This window comes from Zalophus californianus, chromosome 7, assembly GCF_009762305.2.
Source record: "Zalophus californianus isolate mZalCal1 chromosome 7, mZalCal1.pri.v2, whole genome shotgun sequence".
Lineage (NCBI taxonomy): Eukaryota > Metazoa > Chordata > Mammalia > Carnivora > Otariidae > Zalophus > Zalophus californianus.
This window is the reverse complement of record NC_045601.1, coordinates 112832240-112853518: the sequence shown is the minus strand read 5'-3', so window position 1 is coordinate 112853518 and position 21279 is coordinate 112832240. Positions and strand designations below refer to the sequence as shown.

The 21279-nt window shown below is 42.9% G+C and overlaps 1 protein-coding gene and 1 long non-coding RNA gene across 4 annotated transcripts in view; one reads left to right on the top strand and one right to left on the bottom strand.

The window, feature by feature from the left end:
• Nucleotides 1-204: 204 nt before the first annotated feature.
• On the bottom strand, nucleotides 205-4076 carry LOC113926502. The gene is made up of 3 exons (XR_003521331.2): nucleotides 3575-4076; nucleotides 2917-3060; nucleotides 205-1014 (listed from the first exon to the last, which is right to left on the bottom strand). It is a non-coding gene; the product is annotated as an uncharacterized LOC113926502 (long non-coding RNA).
• ZFAND3 (zinc finger AN1-type containing 3) overlaps nucleotides 3521-21279 on the top strand; it is a 331317-nt gene continuing 313558 nt past the window's right edge. The window contains exons 1-2 of one of the 3 annotated variants that reach the window (XM_027601470.1): nucleotides 3521-3648; nucleotides 4174-4466. In XM_027601470.1, coding sequence (XP_027457271.1) covers nucleotides 4396-4466 — 71 coding nt within the window. In that variant the 5' untranslated portion in view covers nucleotides 3521-3648; nucleotides 4174-4395. The remainder of the gene's footprint in view (nucleotides 3649-4173; nucleotides 4467-21279) is intronic. The other 2 variants (XM_027601469.2, XM_027601467.2) reach the window with 2 other exon arrangements.

Genomic DNA, 21279 nt, shown 5'->3' with positions numbered 1-21279 from the left:
CCTGGGCATTGTATGTGGGCATTTTTTTTGTGGTGAGCAAAACGGACATGATCTTTGGAGAGAAAACACACAAATAAATATTTAATTATAAACCATGATAGGTTCTACAAAGGAAGATAAAATGGGACAACATAATCTTATTTATTTATTTTTTAAAATGTTTTATTCATTTATTCATGAGAGTCAGAGAGAGAGAGGCAGAGGCAGAGGGAGAAGCAGGCTCCCCGCCTAGCTAGGAGCCCGATGCGGGACTCAATCCCAGGATCCCAGGATCATGACCTGAGCCGAAGGCAGACGCTTAACCATCTGAGCCACCCAGGTGCCTGGGACAACATAATCTTAACTGGGGCTGGGGATCAGTGAAAGCTTCTTTGAGGGAATGCCATTTAATTTTAGGCCTGAAATAGTTTGAGTAGGAGTTAGTTTGTTGGAAAATTCTTGAACATGTCTACTGTTCTTTTTTTTTTTAAGATTTTATTTATTTATTTGACAGAGAGAGACACAGTGAGAGGGAACACAAGCAGGGGGAGTGGGAGAGGGAGAAGCAGGCTTCCTGCTGAGCAGGGAGCCCGATGCGGGGCTCAATCCCGGGACCCTGAGATCATGACCTGATCCGAAGGCAGACGCTTAACGACTGAGCCACCCAGGCACCCCATCATGTCCACTGTTCTTTATGCTTTTTGATTTCAGGCTGCAATTGACTCCTTTTTTGGTCTCTGGTAGATACCTTTGGAATCTTTGTCAAGAACATCACTGACCTTTTTTGAGACCCACAGGCTACAAGGATGGGCCTCTGGCAGTCCTGTATGCATTACAAAACAAAGAGCCTGGACTGGCTCAAAGCAACTTTATCAAGAATGGACAACCTAACATAAATTTGACCAGTCAGGTTCTTTCTCCTGAGAACTGGGATTCATAGATAACTGATTAATTTCTGCTGGTTCTTGAAGTGAGGCAAGGCAAGCGTGGACAGTCACGTTCCGCTGTGTTCCCAGAGCAGCAGTGAAAGCAGATCTGCAGAGTGAGAGATGGAAGAACATGTGACCAGAGAGAAAAAGAGATAATGAGGGACTAGCTACTTGGCTTCTGTTAGTATTTCAGACCCCTCTTCCAGTCCTTCATGAGATCTTTTTCCTCTCTGTGTCCTTGGGTTCTTTAAGAGTATTTCCTTCCATAAATTATTAATTAATTCATTAATTTTTGCATGAAGTTCCAGTGGTTTATGTTTCTTGCAGATGAAAGAGGCTTGACTAAGAGTGGCTTCTTATCAGATTAGCTCTTCCATGCAGCAAACATGGATTGAGTTGGCTTCAATCCCACAGAGACTGGTGGATCCCACAGGTGCACAGATAATGAACAAACATAGCGGCATATATAGAAATAAAATAGCATTTGGTAATAAAATTAATCTGGGTAATACCCTCTAAGGGTCTTGTATTCCCCCCCTCCCCCCACTGGGTTGAGGGTACACAGCAGCTATTTTTTTTTAAATTTTATTTTATTATGTTATGTTAGTCACCATAAATTACATCATTAGTTTTTGATGTAGTGTTCCATGATTCATTGTTTGCATATAACATCCAGTGCTCCAGCCAATACGTGCCCTCCTTAATAACCATCACCCGGCCAACCACCCCCCCCCCCAAAACCCTCAGTTCATTTTCTCAGAGTCCATAGTCTCTCATGGTTGGTCTCCCAGCAGTTAGAAATTTCGAAAAGCCAAACCTTCTGGAGCTAGGTTTTGTGATAAGAGACCAACACGTATATTTCTTGGTCCTATAATGGAGATTATGTGGGTTGGGGAAGGAGGGACCAATTCTGCCTTGTCAAGAGTATGGAAGGGACTGAAGAGATAACATATGTCTAAAGGGACAGTAGGAGTGTGCTGGGCAAGAGAGAGGAAGAGCAGCGGGGCAGAGGGGAACAGGAGGGACATGGCCTTAGAAAATTTTGTGCACATACTGGGTACTTGGTAAATGCTTGTAAAAATGAAAACTGGCAGACAGGTAGGCAAGCAGTTTGTAAGATGACAATCACAGTATATACTAAATTTTCCTTTTGGTTTTAGGGTTTCCTTTTCCATATATAAAAGATCATCAAGATGCCAATAGAGAGAGAGTCCCACTTAATCTTGGTCTGTTAAAGTCCAAGGCTCTAAGTCTTTCATGAATGTGGCAATTTTATGTCAGTGAAGATTTAAGGGCAATATGAGTCCAGTGAAAGCTAGTGTGCTGTATGGTCTCATCCATTCTATGGACTTTTGGACAGAAATATTTATTGAAGGGGGCGCCTGGGTGGCTCAGGCGTTAAGCGTCTGCCTTCCGGCTCAGGTCATGATCCCAGGGTCCTGGGATTGAGCCCCGCATCGGGCTCCCTGCTTGGCCTGAAGCCTGCTTCTCCCTCTCCCACTCCCCCTGCTTGTGTTCCCTCTCTTGCTGTGTCTCTCTTTGTCAAATAAATAAATAAAATCTAAAAAAAAAAGAAATATTTATTGAAGGCTTGTGAAAATCCACAAAGTTGAAACTCAGTATTACGAAAATCAGCACTCTCCACTGGGGGATGCTTTGGCTGTAAATGACTTGATTTTTGCAATCACTGTCATCATCATCAACAGCATCTTTAAGAGGATGCTAAACTAAATGTGATCTTTGCTCTTTAGAGGCCAAAAGAAGTGTCATAAATGTTAAGTTCACAAATCATGCACAAATATAATGGCAGATATAGAAATAATATTAATCTACGTAATACCCTCTGAGGGTCCCGTATTCCCGCCTAGAGCCAGGAAGTCTTCCTGCCAAGTAGCAGGGACCTAGAATTTCGCCCACAAGGGTCTCAGCTGTGGGCCACCTCTCCAGGAGATATGGTGCAAGTTTCCTTCGCGTTGAAATTTGTCACCAACAATCGCATTCTACTCACGATTGGCTGGAACTCAGAATGAGTTCAAGATCAAAGACATGGAGTGCTAAAGGCTTATTTTTTAGTGGCTCGAACTTCTTTGGTTACATCAATTTTCATCACTGATTCGGCCATAGTTCCCCTCTAAAAACCAACGTGTCCACTCTAGAAAAAGAGAGGTTTTCCTAGTCGAGGCATAGGGAGTGGACTTGCGTCTCTGAGGATGGGGGGCATCTATGAGTAAGAAGGGGCACGGAACTTGACTGAGATACTACCCTCCCGCCCTTCCTGGGGCGGGGGTGGGGAGGGGCATTTCCCATTAAGTTCATTACTGCCAAGAGGAGACCAGTTCTCCAGGTGGAACTGGAAGAGTGGGTCCAGTGTGGGGGGACTGGGAAGATAGCGATTTCTAGGGGATTGGCAGTTAGTGGAGAAATGGTCTCTGGCATCGCCCAGGGCCCGCAGCAGCCGGTTCCGTCCCTCCCCGCAGACGAAGTGCCCCGCAGCCCCGGGAGAACCAAGACCCACTTCCGGGTTTGGATGCACTCCCTCCTGGCCCCTCCCAGCACCCGGTTACGGGGTCTCCGGACGCATGCGCAGCACCCGTCTGCCGCTCTGGGACTGGCCCGACTTACCCTAAACAACTAATCCGCTCCTCCCCCTCCCGCTTGGGGCGTACCATTCGCGTTTGAGGGGAGGCAGCGCGTCCCCGAGTGCTCAGAAGCCTGCTCCCCTTCTTCAGACGGGGAGAAGGTAAGTTTGCCTCAGATTTTAAAAGTTCCAAGAATACGAGAGCCTCAGAGGCCCTTCGCCGAGTGATAGCCCGACGCTCTCGGCTTTGCCCACAGCCCAATACTTTTCCTTTGAGGCGCTGAACAAAGTGGCACGCCCGGATCCCAGCTGATCAGCTGCTGGGCTTTGGCGGCGGCTCCCCCGGGCGAGACCATTGTGACTCCTTGGGAGGGGTGTGTGAGGAGGGGAGGGGGCGGAGCGGCCATTGTCCGGTCAGCGCAGCCTCCGGGGGAGGAGAGAGTGACGGAGTGAGCGGGGCCCTTGGCTTCATAGCGGCCGCTGCTACGCCAGAGCCGGCGGGGGCCTCAGGTCCTTCCCAGCGCCGCCGCACGGGACATCGCTCTGGCTGCGAGCGGCGGTGGGAGCTGCCGAGGGCGCCGGGTCTTCCCTCCTCCCCCGCGGTCCTGGGTTCACCCGTACGCCCCTCCTCCTCAGCTCCCCTCCCTCTCCTCTCCGCGCCTCCCCCGGCCCCCCCCGTCTCTGCAGGCCGAGTGGTGCGGCCCGCCTCCAGCTGACCGGCCTGGAATCCCGGCTCGGAGCCCCGGACTCGCGCCCGCCCGCGCGTCCGCTCCCTCCCCCTCCCCCCCGCCCCGAGCCCCCCGACGCCGCCGCCGTCGCCGCCGCCGCCGCCGCCGCCTCCTTCGAGCGGGGCCCAGGCCCAGCCGCCGCCACCGCTGCCGCCGCCGAGCTCCGCCGCCGCCGAGCACCATGGGAGACGCCGGGAGCGAGCGCAGCAAAGCGCCCAGCCTGCCGCCTCGCTGTCCCTGCGGCTTCTGGGGGTAAGTGTCCGGCCGGGTGGGGGCGGGGGCCGGGGGCGCGGGCGCGGGCGCGGGGGCTGCCCGTGCAGGCCTTGGGGCCGCGGGAGGCCGGAACCCTGGGGGCTGGGCCCTAGCCGGGCCTACTGGGAGGAGGCAGGGGCCGCATCTCGGGGAGGGGCGCTGGGTAGGGAGCTGGAGGTGGGCAGAGAAGGCCGTGTCCGGGGTGCTCTGCCACCCCCTGGGACTCTCCTACCTGAGGTTTGGGCCAACAGGGGCCACCCGGGCCACGGGTGAGGGGGGCAGGGCAGCAGGGAGGGATGAGGGGGCGGTGTTGGCACCTCCGGGTGGAGCTGGGGTGTCCCTTTCCCTTGGCATGTGGAGGCCAGCCCTCCCTCCCCGCCTTGGTATGAGTTGGTGCCCAGGCACCAGGAGGGTATTTCCTCTGACTTTTTCACCCCCCCGCCCTGTCCCCTAGAGACTTGCATCATCACTTCCTAAATTATATCCCAGTGCCCTATTTGCTTTTAGGAAGCTGTTCACACGTCACCCATTTTTTAAAAATCCAGCCCAGAATCCAGGCTAGTGTAAAGTTATAAGACTGTAGAGCTCTCACCTTTATTTAAAACATGTGTCAGAAGATCTGTAAAATTTCCTTGTCTTAAAAAAAAATAAATAAAACTCAAGTCAGCCTGGCTTGGGAACGTGAGAGCCAGTTTGCTCAATTGGCTCAAATTCCTTTCTCCTCATTTTTTTAAATGATAAAAATATTCACATCGGCCAGCCTGCATTATTACTTGGCCATCCTGTGTTAGAGTGAAGAAATAGGAGGTGGGAAATCAACTTTTCCACATAGAGATTTTAAATTGTCCTTGTAATGCTTGGAGTTTCGTGAATTTACCACCTCTCTTTCCTAACAGGTGCCTCCATCCTAACTTACGATTCTAATTGTATTGTAAAGAAACCGGAGACTTTGAAGGACTTTTGTGATTGAGCCCCTTTTTCTTTTCTTTTTTTTTTTTTTTTAAATTTTCCTATAAGACATAGTAGATTTCAAGGTGCATAGAGGCAGTAAGGAAATGATTATTTCGGCGAGAACATCTTGGGAAGATGTATTTAAGTATTTTATTTTTGCTATCTCCCAGGTGTTAGGAATGGTTGAGGTACAGATTAAGTCTGATTTGGGGGAGTGCAGAGAAAGATTAGAAAGTGGATCTTAATGTAGTTTTCTGTGTTGTTCGCAACAAAGAAATAGATTCTCATTTTCGCATCTTTCTGCCTTTTCTTTCTCAAAAAATTCCTGGTGGAAAGATGTTAGTCAAAAATAAGTTATGGTATTACCACAGGTTTTGAAGATGTGAAAATATTTTAGGTTTTATAGTCTTCCTAATAATTGGGTTGTCTGCTAAGCGCTTTCACAGGTCATCTAATTCCCAGAAATCTTAGAAGGTAGAACCATTATCTCTATAGATGAGGGAGTTGAGGCTTAAGAGGGTGGATAACTTGCCTTTTGCTTACAGGGAGTTTAGAGTGGAGCTGGTGAGCTCTCCAGAGTGCTTGGTACCATCACGTTTATGATATCCGTCTACTGCCCTAGAAAAATCTGGTGTCACAAGCCTCTGATTGTAACTCATAAGAAGACATGTGGCTCAAAGAAAGTAGCTGCCAATGGCAACTAATGCCCAGGTTGTTTCAGAGGCTTGTTTCCTGGCAACGTTTATGTCCTTGGGACCATTATCATGAGTGGAACCCTTATTGAAAGACTTACAGCAAGATGGAGAAATTAAGGAAATGGAATAGCCTTTTACTTTTAGCCAGCAGAGTTCTGAATAATGCCAAGAAAGTTTGATAGTTGCAGGGAGGAATAGTTAAACTGATCCCATACCTGACCTATAAGCAGTCAGGCCTGCTTTTTTGTTACTTTCAATTTGGCCCTTTTTAGGAACTGCAGTTTGCCTAACAGGAGTTGGGAGCACAAAACTAATATTTTTATGTTGAAGAGAGTTCTTTTTTAATGTTGTAATGCTTTAAATTTTTCTAAAGGAGTTTGTAGGTAGCTGTGTAGTTTGCATTTTATACCAAAGTGTAATGATACTGCTGCCTAGTTTTATCATAACTGGCTTTGAACATTGTCCCTTATTGTATGGGCCACATTCATGCTATGTTCATTAAGTAAACTTGAATATATTCAACAAATAATTGGGTGTCTCTAATACAGTGGTGGACAAGGGCACTGGCCCCATCCTCTGGGGGCAGAGGGCATAGAAAAGTAAAGGGACAGAATAAAGTGTGTTAGGATTGGTATAGGGTGCGATGGGAGGGGCATTTACCCTAATTGAGGTGGAGGTAGAGGAACGTAGCCTGGAGGAAGTGACACCAGCTTAGGCCTGCAGGAAGGCTAGGAGAGAATGGAAATAGAGTTTATTTCATGTGGAGGGAGTAGCATGGATGAAGGCCTGGATGTGAGAGCACTCCACATTTGAGGAACCAGAAGTTCATTGGGGTTGATTGGTAGATTGTGAAGGGGGGGGGTCCACTAGAGATGGTGAGAGAAGTTGGTGATGCAGGACTCTATAGGCAATGCCTAAATCTTTGGACTTTTATCTTGAGTTCACTAAGGAACTATGGGAGAACCTCGAGCAGGTAGTGACGTGATTTTCTTTAACGTGAAAGATTTGATGATGTTGAGAGTGGCCTGGGTGTGTGGATATGATTGTGTGTTTGAATGTGATGTTTTTATGTTCGTGGGGAGTTGCCAGAGGTTCAGAAGTCTTGTCAGGAGGAGTAACCCAGAGTAGGGATGATTGGAGGAGTAGTAGTAGCCAGGGAGAATGGAGAGAAGTAGGTAGCTGTGAAAGCCATTCAGGAGGTATCTTTTGCCTTTTCCTTTGATGAAAATGAAGGTGAGTGTGTTATCTGAAAACTTCAGTCAGCATTGCATTCTGTGGAAGCCGTACGTCTATAAAGTCAGCTAGCCACGGCCCACACCCAGCCCTTTGCAGAGGAGCCTCTAACCAGAATGTTCTGGCACCAGTAGACTGAAGGCAGTTCCTTAGGACTGCTCTGCTCTGTAGTGACTTAGGCTGCTGTTGAGTCGGGACACCAGTCAGTGGGGCTGGGTTAGATAGGAAAGCTGTGAGGTCTTGCTTGTGGGAATGCAATTAGAAAATGGAATGACAAGAGGAGCATACAATGCAAGTGTGTTGAGTGCTTGAACAAGTAAAGTTTCTACTTTTCCTTCTCTTGGTTTATATTGTATAATTGTGTGCAAGTAATTAAGTTATTATTTTATAGAGAGCATTTCTCCACTGGGAAGCATAGCTACCTTGGAAATTGTTGAAGATTTACCTCTTTATAAAAGTCGTACGGTGGGGCGCCTGGGTGGCTCAGTCGTTAAGCCTCTGCCTTTGGCTCAGGTTAGGACCCCAGGGTCCTGGGATCCAGCCCCGCATTAGGCTCCCTGCTCAGCGGGAAGCCTGCTTCTCCCTCTCCATCTCCCACTCCCCCTGCTTGTGTTCCCTTTCTCACTGTGTCTCTCTCTGTCAAATAAATAAATAAAATCTTAAAAAAAATTTGTAAGGTGTTTGCATGGTGTATACAATGCTTTTAGAGTCAATGATCATAAATAGTTTTTTCTCTGAGATATGTACTTAAAACTTTTAGTGAAATGTGAACGTTTTCTTGGCTCATTTTTAGGCATTCTGTAATCATGCGAAAAACATACTAGTTTGTAATAGTCAAATCTGAAGTGAAATAGTATTTTTTTTAGTTGAAATATACTCATAACAAAAGCACTTTTAAACTACACAGGTATAAGTGTTATTAATTGAAGCTACCTTTTAAATTGTTCAGACAGTAAAAACGTACTAATACATGTAAATTCAGAGGTATTTTCAAAAGTTTTTGGAAGAGCAGACATTCCAAAAAAGAGGAAGAAGACTAAGACGCTAATGTACTGAGTATTGCAGAATAATAAAAAAGGATAATTAGATAGGATGGGGAAAGATGGACTTTTTTTTCTAATTTTACTTATTAAATGTAAAAATCCAATTGTTGATATTTTGCTTTTACAATTGGAGAGCATCTCTACTGTAATGTAATACGGAAAATTTTGGGAAGTACTATTTCTTTCATAATTTTATTTATTTTTTAAAGATTTTAGACAGTCTTTTTTTTTTTTAAGATTTTATTTATTTATTTGAGAGAGAGAATGAGAGACAGAGAGCATGAGAGGGAGGAGGGTGAGAAGGAGAAGCAGACTCTCTGCTGAGCAGGGAGCCCGATGTGGGACTCGATCCCGGGACTCCAGGATCATGACCTGAGCCGAAGGCAGTCGCTTAACCAACTGAGCCACCCAGGCGCCCTAGTTTTTAAAGATTTTATTTATTTGTTTGACAGAGAGAGACACAGCGAGAGAGGGAACACAAGCAGAGGGGGTGGGAGAGGGAGAAGCAGGCTTCCTGTGGAGCAGGGAGCCCGATGCGGGGCTCGATCCCAGGACCCTGGGATCATGACCTGAGCCGAAGGCAGATGCCTAACGACTGAGCCACCCAGGCACCCCTCTTTCATAATTTTAAAGTATAGTATACATAAATGTGCAGTCTCATATTTAGGGAATAATGGAGTATTTAAATATGGAATTTATTTGGTAAACCATTCATTGTTTTTGATAAAAAATAAGCTCTTAATGAATCGTGTCATAAAATAAATATCACACGGATACATTTTCTTTAAGGAAATAGATACCAGTATTTTTTTGTGATCTATTCTGTTGAAGCGTTTTATTCACCAACTAGATATGCTAGATAATGATGTATTTTAAATAAAATGGGGTTAGGCAGAGATCGAGTCCTCTTACAAACTGTATTCCATTCCTGAAGAGGTTACTAGTAGCAGGTTGATTGAAATATAAGATGATTTGTTTTATTCCATTTTACTTCTGGGAATCACAAGGTATTAACTAGTTAGCTTAAATAGAATCTCTGTTTTTTTCTTTTTTCTCCCTCTGAGCCCAGGCCTTGGGAATTGATGTAGAACTCTGTTTCTGTCACTTCATTAGTCATCTGGCTAGTGTGCCTAGCTCTGAACAGTGTAGGGCCCTGGATTCTTCAGCCTTAGTCTCCCAGTTAGAACATGTTGCGACACTTCAACCAGTTTAACCTGGGCTTTCAAGTTCAAGTGAATACAGCATGAATTACTAGATAATCAGTAGAATGTTTATTCCAGTGATGTCACTAATTATCCCTTGATTATAAAGCCCCCTTAAACATTCCCTTAAAAACAAAACAGCTCATTTGTGCAGTTTTACTTTGCATTTTTGAGTATTATGCGCACCTGAAGATGTGACATGATATAATGATATATTCACTGTCAGTACGTTTATCTACTTGCTCTGTTTTCCTGATTACATTTGGGTATTGAGAAAACATAAAATTTGTCCCTTTGATGTGACAGAACACAGAGGTTTTTTTTTTTTTAAGGAAACATGGTCTTTGTTTACACTAGCTTGAGGCAACAGCTTTTTAGAGTTAGATCCAGTTAACGTACAGGACATACAGGTCTTTCGGTATTCTTTTCTCCCATTTACTGTCCTCCTACCTAAAAAAGAGAACTCAGTACTTTAAGTCGTACCTGAAAGTTTTGACTAATTAAATCTCTTCTTAATCCTCAATGGTATTAAAGTTAACATTAGTTCTCATAGACTAACCTTTTCCTAGGTCGAAAAATCAGAGAGCTAAGAATCTTTTTTTTTTTTAAAGATTTAAAAATTTATTTTAGGGCGTGAGGGAGAGAGAGAAGGAGAGCGAGTACATGCAGGAGGAGAGCTCGAGCATGAGCATGAGCGGGAGGGGCAGAGGGAGAGGAGAAAATTTCAAGCCGACTCTGCGATGAGAGTAGAGTCCGACACAGGGCCCTATCTCATGACCCTGAGATCCCGGTGGAGCTGAAACCAAGAGTAGGACACTTGCTTAACTGACTGCAACGCCTAGGCGCCCCAGGCTAAGAACCTTTCGAAATGAATAAAGTCCTTAAGAAAAGAACCCAGGGATGCCTGGGTGGTTCTGTTGTTAAGCGCCTGCCTTCGGCTCAGGTCATGATCCCAGGGTCCTGGGATCGAGCCCCGCATCGGGCTCCCTGCTCGCTGGGAAGCCTGCTTCTCCCTCCTCCACTCCCCCTGCTTGTGTTCCCTCTCTCGCTGTGTCTCTCTCTGTCAAATAAATAAATAAAATCTTAAAAAAAAAAAAGAACCCAGCATGTTAAATGTATTTACTGAGAACAGAATACTAAGACTGTGAGAACTAATATAATTTTGGATTTTTATTAGATCATAAAGAGGTTGTGTGTGTGCAAACTGATACAAAGTTTCAGAATCCTATAATCATAAAGATCGAGGTTAAAATTCTTTTTTTCTTTTTGAAGAAAGGTAAAGTTTGGTACAATGCCACGTGTAGGAAGTGACTGGTCACAGCCCAACACTGGTATAATTTTAATGAGACACTTCAAAAATCATCCATATTCAGGCTTGTTGGGTGTGTGGGACTTGTATCAGAGCAGTTTGTAAAAGAGGGACTTCATTCCAAACGGGTGGATGACATAATTGTCACTCAGTTCTGCTAGGGGCTTTGAGAAACAGGCTGATCCTGCGGTGGACTGGGTCCCTATGTAACAAGATTAGGTTGCTGAATGAGATGTTTTAGACATGAAGAAGAAATTTACTGTATGTGTTAAATGCAGAAGAGAGGTTAAGCAACTTTGTTTTAAAAATCAGAATCTAAGAACATATTCTAGAATTGTGCTAGGCATTATGGTAGCCACTAGCTACATGTAGTGACTTATAATTCATAGTAATTAAATAAAAAATTCAGTTCTTGAGTTATACTAGCTACATTTTAAGTATTCACAGCTCAGTAGCTACCCTATTGGGGAATACAGACATAGAACACTTCATCCTTCCAGAAAGTTCTTTGGGACAGTGCTCTTCTAGAACATTGACCTGATAGACAACCAGGATTTTCAAGCCTGTTTTTTTCTCTTTTCAGCTTTGTTGAGATATAATTGACATTTTCAAGCCTATTTTCTTGTGAGTTCTTCAGACCCCTGTTTTCTTGTCTTTTGAAAATGAGGGACTTGTCTAATTTAGCTCTAAGTTTCTTTGCAGCTCTAACATTTTATTTCTATTGGGGGAAGCAATGCTATTGTTAATTCAGATTACTGGGAAGTGTTCCTTTGATCAGTTTGGGAATTAAAATGTCAGTACAAGTAAGTCCATAATTTGAACAGGTTTTTTTTTTTTTTATGTTAGCTTTTAAGTCAATCATCTTTGCTCTTAGCATTCTTAAACTGGCAACCTCAGAGACCTATACAGGGAGGTATTGGACTAATGGAGAATCAGTTTTTTTTTTCTCTTTAGTGAGAGACTTTTTGAAGGTATTCACCTTTGGACTGTGACTCTTGTGGAGGAATATTTGTTTTTACAAATGTAAATCTGATATGGAAGCTTTTGATATGTGATTGGGGATAAGTGCATTGGATTTTCTGGTAAATTCAAGTTCCCATGTACAGAAGAAGGTGGAATGAATTGAAATATCCAGCAGCAGTGGGCAAAACTACTGTGATGCACCAGGCTGAGGGAATGGTACAAATTGAAAGAAAACGCCATGTCATTCCTGAGGCTCGGGGACAGAGCTGCAAACAGTGCTGGACATCTGGAGTTGTGGCTGCAGCTGTTGACCAGAGGAAGGAAGAATGCAATGGGAAGAAGGTGCATCTATTCATTCAACAGTACCAGATGTCCTGTATTGTAGGCAGGTGTGATTAGGGCAGAAGAATGTCCTGGGAGCTTGCTATCACCCTGGCTGTGGGTGGTTGGTGGGAGGGATGAGAGGAGACCACACCACAGCATTTTGTGTTTCTAATTTGCAGACAGGCTCTGTTGTATTAAATAATACAATCATATTTAAACTGTCCAGAAATATATTAACCAGCAAAAAATAATAAAAAATAAACTGGAGGTGGGAGAAGGTATGATATATTTCAGTGTGAGTTGTGTTCTAGATTTACGATTTCTAGGTTTTTGCACCTGGGAAGGAATGGATGGTATTACTTGTTTTCTTCTTCGGTTGCCACTGAAATCTAGAAAACCAGGTTTTTCAAGTCTGTGTATGTTTGCATATGAAACTTTGCATGTGTATATAAAATCTTCACAGTATATGACTTTACATGATTTTATGTAGTTTGTCTTTCTCTTTTAATGTAACACAAAGCTGTGCTACTCACCTTTAAAAATAAAGGAGTGTTCTTGATGTTGATCTGTAGAAATGTTTGCTTAGGGGAACTTTTGTTTTATTCTTTTGTTGATTTGGGGGGATGTTCATATAATCTTTGAGGCCTATATTCCCTGTTTCTGTGGATAGGTCACTGTTAATTAGCTCTCCCTGTCATCTGTCACGCACTCTTCCCCCCACTGCCAGTGAGAGGTGCTCAAACAGTGCATTTTATTTGTAAGGCTAATCTTTTTCTTCATTGCATATTGGGCAGGATATAATCAGGGAATAGTTGCTGTGACTTAAATTATAAAGATACAATCTTGAGGGAAAGTATGGAGATGGCATGGTATATACTTGGGTGTCTTTAGGGGCTTATAATCTCAGTATCAGTATGGATTAGTTTAGAGAATGATAGCCACAGTTCTATTGAAAAACCTGTTCTATTGAATAGAAGTGTATGTCCCTAAAGACTCCATTTTCTTACCCTTGGTTTTAAACTGCCTAGTGACTAGGGAGGTATTCTAGTTGAATGCTCCCTAGGTTTACCTGAATAGTTTTCACTAGTTACGTTGTATGTTGTTTTGGTTGGAGTTAGGAACTAGGAAGAATGGGCTGTGTTGGTTTTCCCTTTAAATTTGGGGTGCAAAAAAGTCACTGGACAGGTCTGTATCAACTAGATTTGAGGGTGAGTTGGAAGAGGAAGGACACAGAAGGTGGTCAAGGGGAAGACTGGAGTGTGAGGGGGATGAAGATGGGGAAATGTAGATGGAAGTGGAGTGGTGGTAATTAGGAATGAAGATGCTTTGTGGTCACCACTTTTTTTTTTTTTTAAAGATTTTATTTATTTATTTGACAGAGAGAGACACAGCGAGAGAGGGAACACAAGCAGTGAGAGTGGGAGCCGGAGAAGCAGGCTTCCCACGGAGCAGGGAGCCCGATGCAGGGCTCAATCCCAGGACCCTGGGATCATGACCTGAGCCGAAGGCAGACGCCTAACGACTGAGCCACCCAGGCGCCCCTTGTGGTCACCACTTTCTAATCAAAATATGAGAGGTGGCTGCATCTGTAAGGGCTAGAGAAACGAATGTGAACAGGTGGTGGGTGGGATTAAAGAACACGCTGTCTTCTCTAGAAGTGCAGGGTGTGAGTCCCCTGGGTTCTTGCAGGGAAGTGCTAAAGATCATAGAATAGGAGCTGTGGTGCACATTCCAAGCTAAAGTTTAGTGGAAATGCAGCAGCTTTCAGCAGATTGGTGTTCCATCTCTTAGAACCCCCTGGGCTCTTTCTTTTTCTAAGCTCAAAGACACCTTTTCAGCCAGTTAAAGGATGGTGTTTCGTGGTGTCTCTTTGTAGCAGGCTGTGGAGACTCCATCTACCTTCTTTCCCTTATTGGTATTGCCACAACCAACTCTATCTGTGAGATGGATTTTTCTTCTCCCTTCTCAATCCCGATGGAGAGTCCGATGGAGAGTTCAACAGAGTTTCACCCATTTTTACTTGCTGTTCACTAGCTTTACTTACTGTTCTTGGAAAAACAAATCTCATAAGCCCCTCTAGATTTTGCAACTAATACTTACAGGGTGAGGTTACATTAAATGTTAAAGAATTTAATAGTAGTGCTGCCTGGGGATTAAGACCTTTCTATTTGCTGACTGGCTAATGAAAGGTCGCCTCTCATCCAATCCAGGCTCTTCCCAAGGGCATGCTGATCTCTTATCTCCAGAAAACCAACCGAGTTCAGCAGCTAGGCATGGGCTTTGGAATCGGAATCCTGAGTTTAAAACCTGACTTGGAAATTTTATGCTTGACTTTGGGTAGTTTACCTCTCTGCCTCTTTATCTTCAAAATAATAATAAAAAAGAATATCTTAGAGTTGCTTTGAGGTTTAGTGAGCTCTAATGCCTGTCAAGCCTTTGGCACATTGCCTGACCATGGTAATTACATTTACTAAAGGCTAACTTCCCAGCCTTGAGTGAAGGAACATTGGTGGTAGATTAGTAGATGCAGAACTATCTTACCTCAACTGGGCAATTTGCGCTAATGGCAGTCTCCAGATCAGTGCCACCTAATTAGTTGATGAGGTTTCAGACCAGCGTTTGTCCAGTTTGGCTTTTTCCAAGACTAATCTCTTGTTCAGTAAGCATTTGTTGAGTACTCTGTTGTGGTCTTGAGCTCTGTTAGGCATGATATACCCTGCTTTGGCTTCTGCCCTAGGAAAGCTTACAGTGTAGAAGGGGAGGCAGACCAATAAACTGACCAAACACCGTGAGGAAATTGCCTTGGAGGGATCATCACAGAGTGATGTGAGCACTGACAGGGCATCTTACTGAGACTGGGAGTGGAGGATGGCCAGGAGGGCTTCTCTGAGGAGATGGTGCTTAAGCTGGGTATAAAAGGCAGGGGGAGCAGCTTGTGCAAAGGCAGAGAGGAGTGAGAAGGCATGGCAAATTCAGAGAATTGCAGATACAGCTCAGTATGTTAGCAGCAGTGTATGGCAAGAGGCAAGATGAAGCTGAGGAGATGAGCAGGGGTCAGTTATGAGCATACTTGATTGCTATGCTGTTTTTAGATTTTATCCTGGAAGCATTTGGGACCATTTAAGGATTTTAAGGATGGATGACAGATGATATTTATGTTTCAAAAAATACCTGGCAGCAGTGTGGAGGAGAATTGGAGAGTATAAGCTTGGAAGCAGAGTCCAGTTAGATCATTTAAACCTTTTTGGGCCATGGATCCCTTTGACAGTTTGATGAAGACCATGGACCTCTTTTCGGGAATAATGCATAAAATAAAACACCTACGATTATGAAGGAAACCACTTACATCTAAATATACTTCTATCTATATACTATGGGGTCTGTGGACCCAAGGTAAAGGAACTCTGAGTAGGAAAGCTAAGAATGAATATAGGCTGAAATCTGGATATTTTAGTCCATTCAGGCTGTTACAACAAAATACCACAGCCTGGGTGGCTTATAAACAGCAAAAATTTGTTTCTCATAGTTCTGGAGGCTGGAAATCCAAGATCAAGGCACTGGGAGAATCCGTGAGTCTGGTGTGAGAGTCTGCTTCCTCATTGATTATGCTGTGTTCTGACTGTAACCTCATGGGGGTGGAAGGGGTAAGGGATCTCTCCAGCCTCTTTTCTAAGGGCACTAATCTCATTCATGAGGGCAGTGCCCTTATGGTCTAATCACCTCCCAAAGGTCTCAACTCCAAACACCATCACATTGGGCATTCAATGTGTGAATTTTGGGGGGACACAGACATTTCAGTCCATAGCACTGAGTTGGTGAGGACTGAAGAGAGGGCTTGACTCTTAAGAGCAGAGACGGATTGGATGAGGTATGGGAAGGTGGAAAGGAGAAGAGAGGCAGCAAGATTTCTGACATGTGCAACTGGATGAAAGATGGTGTCAGTCATATGTGGTGGGTATAGAAGTTCTACTTAGAAGCTGGCTAGATTTTGAAAGGTTGTTTGTGAATGCATTTATTCCTAAATTGAAAGTGAAATTGTAGATACAGTGATTAATGCCGTTTGTCAGTGATGTGCAGAATTTTATTTGGTAGAAAAAAGTTTATACTTTGGAATTTCTTAAGTTGAAGAGATTCTGTCTGGAAGATGAGTGACTTATGGGGAAGAGAAGATTCGTTTTAGACAGATTGAACATATTTTTTGGTGAATTAGATGGCATGTCTGTGCTTTCATTGTACACTTTTTTAATGTAAACTTTTTGATTGAATTGTAATATGTATAGTGAAAGTGCATACATCTAAAGTATATAGTGAAATGAATTTTTGCAAAGTGAATATACCTGCAGGTAACCAGCACCTATATCAAGACATAGCATTCTTATTCCCCAGGAGGCCCCACTTGTATCTTCTCCAGTCACCAGCTCATTCTGCTCAAGGGTAATCACTATCCTGACTTCTAACGCCATAGATTACCTTAAATATTTCTTCTTTTTTTTTTTTTTTTAAGATTTATTTGTCAGAGAGAGTGAGCGAGCGTGAGCACACAAGCAGGGGGCGCGGCAGGCAGAGGGAGAAGCAGGCTTCTGCGGAGCAGGGAGCCCGATGCGGGGCTTGATCCCAGGACCGCAGGATCGTGACCTGGGCTGAAGGCAGCTGCTTAACGGCTGAGACACCCAGGCGCCCCCAATTTTTTTCTTCTTAGATCTCTTTTTCTACTTTTTTATTGAAACATAATTTAGTTTACTGCACTCAAGTGTATGCTTCGATGAATTAAAAATATTGTTTTAGAGCAATTTTAGATTCACAGCAAAAGTGAACAGGAGGTACAGAGAGTTCCCTTCTATCCCGTCACCGCCCCCCCATCTCCCTTACGGTCAGCATCCCCCACGAGAGTGGTACTTTTAATTGTCCGTGAACCCTCATTGACACTCAGAAGTCGATAGTTTACATTAGAGTTCACTCCTGTGTATTCTGTGAGTTTTGACAAATGTATGATGACATATATTTATCATTATAGTATCATACAGAATGGTTTCACTGTCCTAAAAATTCTCTGTGCTATGTCTATTCATATCCCCACCCCCGAGCAATCACTGATATTTTTACTGTCTCCATAGTTTTGCCTTTTCCAGAATGTCATATGGTTGGAGTATGTAGCCTTTTCAGATTGGCTTCTTTCACTTCATAATACGCATTTCAGTTTACTCCATGACTTCATGGCCTGATAGCTCACTTCTTTTTAGCACCAAATGATATTCCCTTATTTGGATGTGCCACGGTTTGTTTATGCATTCACCTACTGAAGGACATCTTTTTTTTTGTGAAGATTTTATTTATTTGACAGAGCGCAAGCAGGCGGAGCTGCAGGCAGAGGCAGAGGGAGAAGCAGGCTTCCTGCTGAGCAGGGAGCCCGACGCGGGGCTCGATCCCAGGACCCTGGGATCATGACCTGAGCTGAAGGCAGACGGTTTAACGACTGAACCACCCAGGCGCGCCCCGTACTGAAGGACATCCTGATTGCTTCCAAGTTTTGGCAGTTATGAATAAAGCTGCCTTTAACATTCATGTTCAGGTTTTTGTGTGGACGTGGTTTCAGCTTGGGAAAACCAAGGAATGTGATTACTGGATTATGTTAAGACTGTGTTTAGTTTGTAAGAAACTGCGAAAACTATTTTCCAGAGTGATTGTACTATTTTGCATTCCCACCAGCAGCAGTGAATGAATGTGTCTGTTCCTCCACATGCTTACCAGCATTTGTTGTCAGTGTTTTGAATTTTGGCCATTCTAAAGATATGTAGTGGTATTTCATTAATTTGCAATTCATTAATGATACATGATGTTGAGCATCTTTTCAAGATGATTATTTGCCATCTGTACATCTTCTTTGGTGAGGTGTCTGTTCAGGTCTTTTGCCTATTTTTTAATTGGGTTTGTTTTCTTACTGTGTTTTAAGAGTTCTTTGTGTATATTGGATAACAATCTGATCATCGGATACGTCTTTTGGAAAAATGTTCTCCCAGTCTTTGACTTGTATTCTCATTCTCTTCTTGAATTTTTATGTACAGCTTGATGATTCTTTTCACGTGTACGTTAAGTATATAACCACCACCTACCCAGATCGACACATAGTGCATTTCCAACATCCCACCAGGAGTCTCCTTATTCCCTATCCCAGGTGATACCCCCAACCTTTTCTGACCTTTATCACCATAGATTAGTTTTGCCTGCATTTTAATTCTTTGTAATGGGAATTATACAGTATTTCTTTTTTATATGTGACTTTTCCCCCTCAGCATTATGACTGTAAGATTCATCTACATTTGTGTAGAGAGGTAATGATTTTTCATTGGTTTGTGGTATTCCATTGTATGATAGCATAATTTATCCTTTCTACTTTTTGGAGCTTTTTGGTTTGGGGATATTATGAATAATGTGGCTATGAACATTTTTGCATGTGTCTTTGGTGGACATAAGCACTCATTTCTCTTTGGGTATATACCCGGCAGTAGAATTGTTGGGTTATAAATGTGTGTGTGTGTGTGTGTGTGTGTGTAGTATATATGTGTTTAGATTTAGTAGATGCTGCCAGTTTTCTGGAGTGGTTTTATCAGTTTATACTCCTACCCAGGATATGAGTTCTGGTTATTCCACTTCTTTGTCAGTACTTCATACTGACTGTCTTTCATTTTGGTTGTAGTTTTAATTTGCATTTCCTTGATGACTAATGAAGTTGAGCAACTTTCTTTGTTGGCGGTTTGGCTGAACTTTGTTGTGAGGTTTTTATTCAAACCTTTTGCTTTTTTTCCTATTGGGTTGTCTTTTTTTTTTTTAAATTCATTTGTAGGAGTTCTTTATATATTCTGGATACAAGTCCTTTTTCAGATAGCATGTAAATTTTCCTATATAGTTTTGCCATATCTTTTAATTTGTTCTTTTTTGTAATTACAAAAGGAATGCATTCATATGATAGAAAATTCAAACGCAGTGAAAGTGAGGTCTCCCTTCTATACCATACCCAGAGTTCCATCTAGTGAGAATCATGGCTAAGTTTTTTGAGTATACTTCCAGAAGTTTCCTGTGCATATACCGCATTTATTCTTTTTTCTAACACAAGTATAGCACACTACACTGTATTTTGTACATTGGTTTTTCTACTTAACTGTATTTTAGAGTTCTTTTCAAGTTAACATATATATTTCTACCTTTTTATTTTATTTAAATTCAATTTAACATTTAGTGATTACTAGTTTCTGAGGTAGACTTTAGTGATTCTTCAGTTGCGTATAACACTCAGTGCTCATTCCATCAAATAGGCAGAGGGAGAAGCAGGCTGCCTGCTGAGCAAAGAGCCCAATGCAGGCCTCGATCCCAGAATCCTGGGATCATGACCTGAGCTGAAGGCAGAGGCTTAACCAATGTCCATCACCCACTCACCCCATCTCCCCCCCCTCCCCTCCAGCAACCCTTAGTTTGTTTCCTAAAGTTAAGAGTCTCTTATGGTTTGTCTCCCTCTCTGTTTCATCTTATTTTTCTTTTGCTTCCCCTATGTTCATTCGTTTTGGTTCTTAAACATATGAGTGAGATCAGATGATATTTGCTTTTCTCTGACTTATTTTGCTTAGCGTGATACCCTCTAGTTCCATCCATGTTGTCGCAAATGGCATGATTTCATTCTTTTTGATGGCTGAGTAATATTCCATTGTATATATACACACCACATCTTTATCCATTCATCTGTTGATGGACATCTGGGTTCTTTCCATATTTTGGCTATTGTGGACATTGTTGCTATAAACATTGTGGTGCATGTTTCCCTTCAAATCACTGTGTTTGTATCCTTTGGATACATACCTAGTAATGCAATTGCTTGGTCATAGGGTAGCTCGATTTTTAGCTTTTTGAGGAACCTCCATACTGTCTTCCAGAGTGACTGCACTCTACCTTTTTTTTTTTAAATGGCGGCACGGTATTCCAATAGGTGCATATACTAAATTCAATTTAACCAGGTTTTCTAGTCACTTCTTGATGATATTGTTGTTATTACTGTACTATAAAAATGGCATCAGGTATGTTGAATTGTAGGGCTTATGGACTATCTGTGGAGTAACGTAGGTGTCTGAGGGTTAGGAGGGAGGATGAGCCACAGCTACACCATTTAGGGTGACACATAGGTGCATAGGTCATAACTGAAGCCAGTGCAGCTGGCAGGATCACATAGAAAGTGCTGTTAGACCAGTGGTTCCCTTGGGAATAGAGATGGGGTTGTCAGAATCACTTTGGTAACCTTTTCTAAAAAACACATTAATGCTGCTTCCCCCAGCTCCAGTATAGTGTGTCCAGGGTGGGATCTGGGCAGTTCTTTTTTTTTTTCCCCCTCTGTCCTTTGGCTAACTACCCCTGTGTATAACTTTCCTTTTGAGATCCAGTTGTTAGGAGTGAGAAGATAGCTCAGCCCTGATAAACACAAATAGAATAAGAGGAGTTTGAGATAGAGATGGATCAACAGAGATAGGAAAAATTAGGTGAGGGTAGGGCCACCAAAACCAAGAGGGGGTAGGTTAGTGAGGAAGTGGCAAGTAGGGTCATGCTGCAAAGAGTGGTCAAGTAAGGTGATCATTGGGATTTCTCTGCTGCTTAAAAGTGCTAGAAGAATTTAAATAATGCTTTTTGAGACATGTTGTACATCTCAGCAACGTTCTGGCTCAGTGTGGTACTAAAATACCTTTTGTGAAAAAGCACCATAATTACATTTCATGAGTACCAGAAATTAACTTCTGTTAATGATCCAAGGATCCAGTAATTGGGAATTAAACTTTTCTTGAATCTGTTTATGATTTCGGTTTCTATTGATTCTTTTCCAGTAATAATTTAAGAGTTTATATTAGACTTAAAAACAAACTTGAACTACCAATTTAAGTTTGAAGAGCTATTTTGTTCTTAGAGTCCGTAGGTTCTGGTGGAGAGGATTGCACTTACCTGATCTGTCTTGGTATTGTACTTAAATTTATAGATTTAATCCTCTTGTGTAAGCTTTTGTTTTTCTATGAAGAGAAGTCCCTTTTATTTAGTCTGGACTTTTTATCCCTGTAAATACTC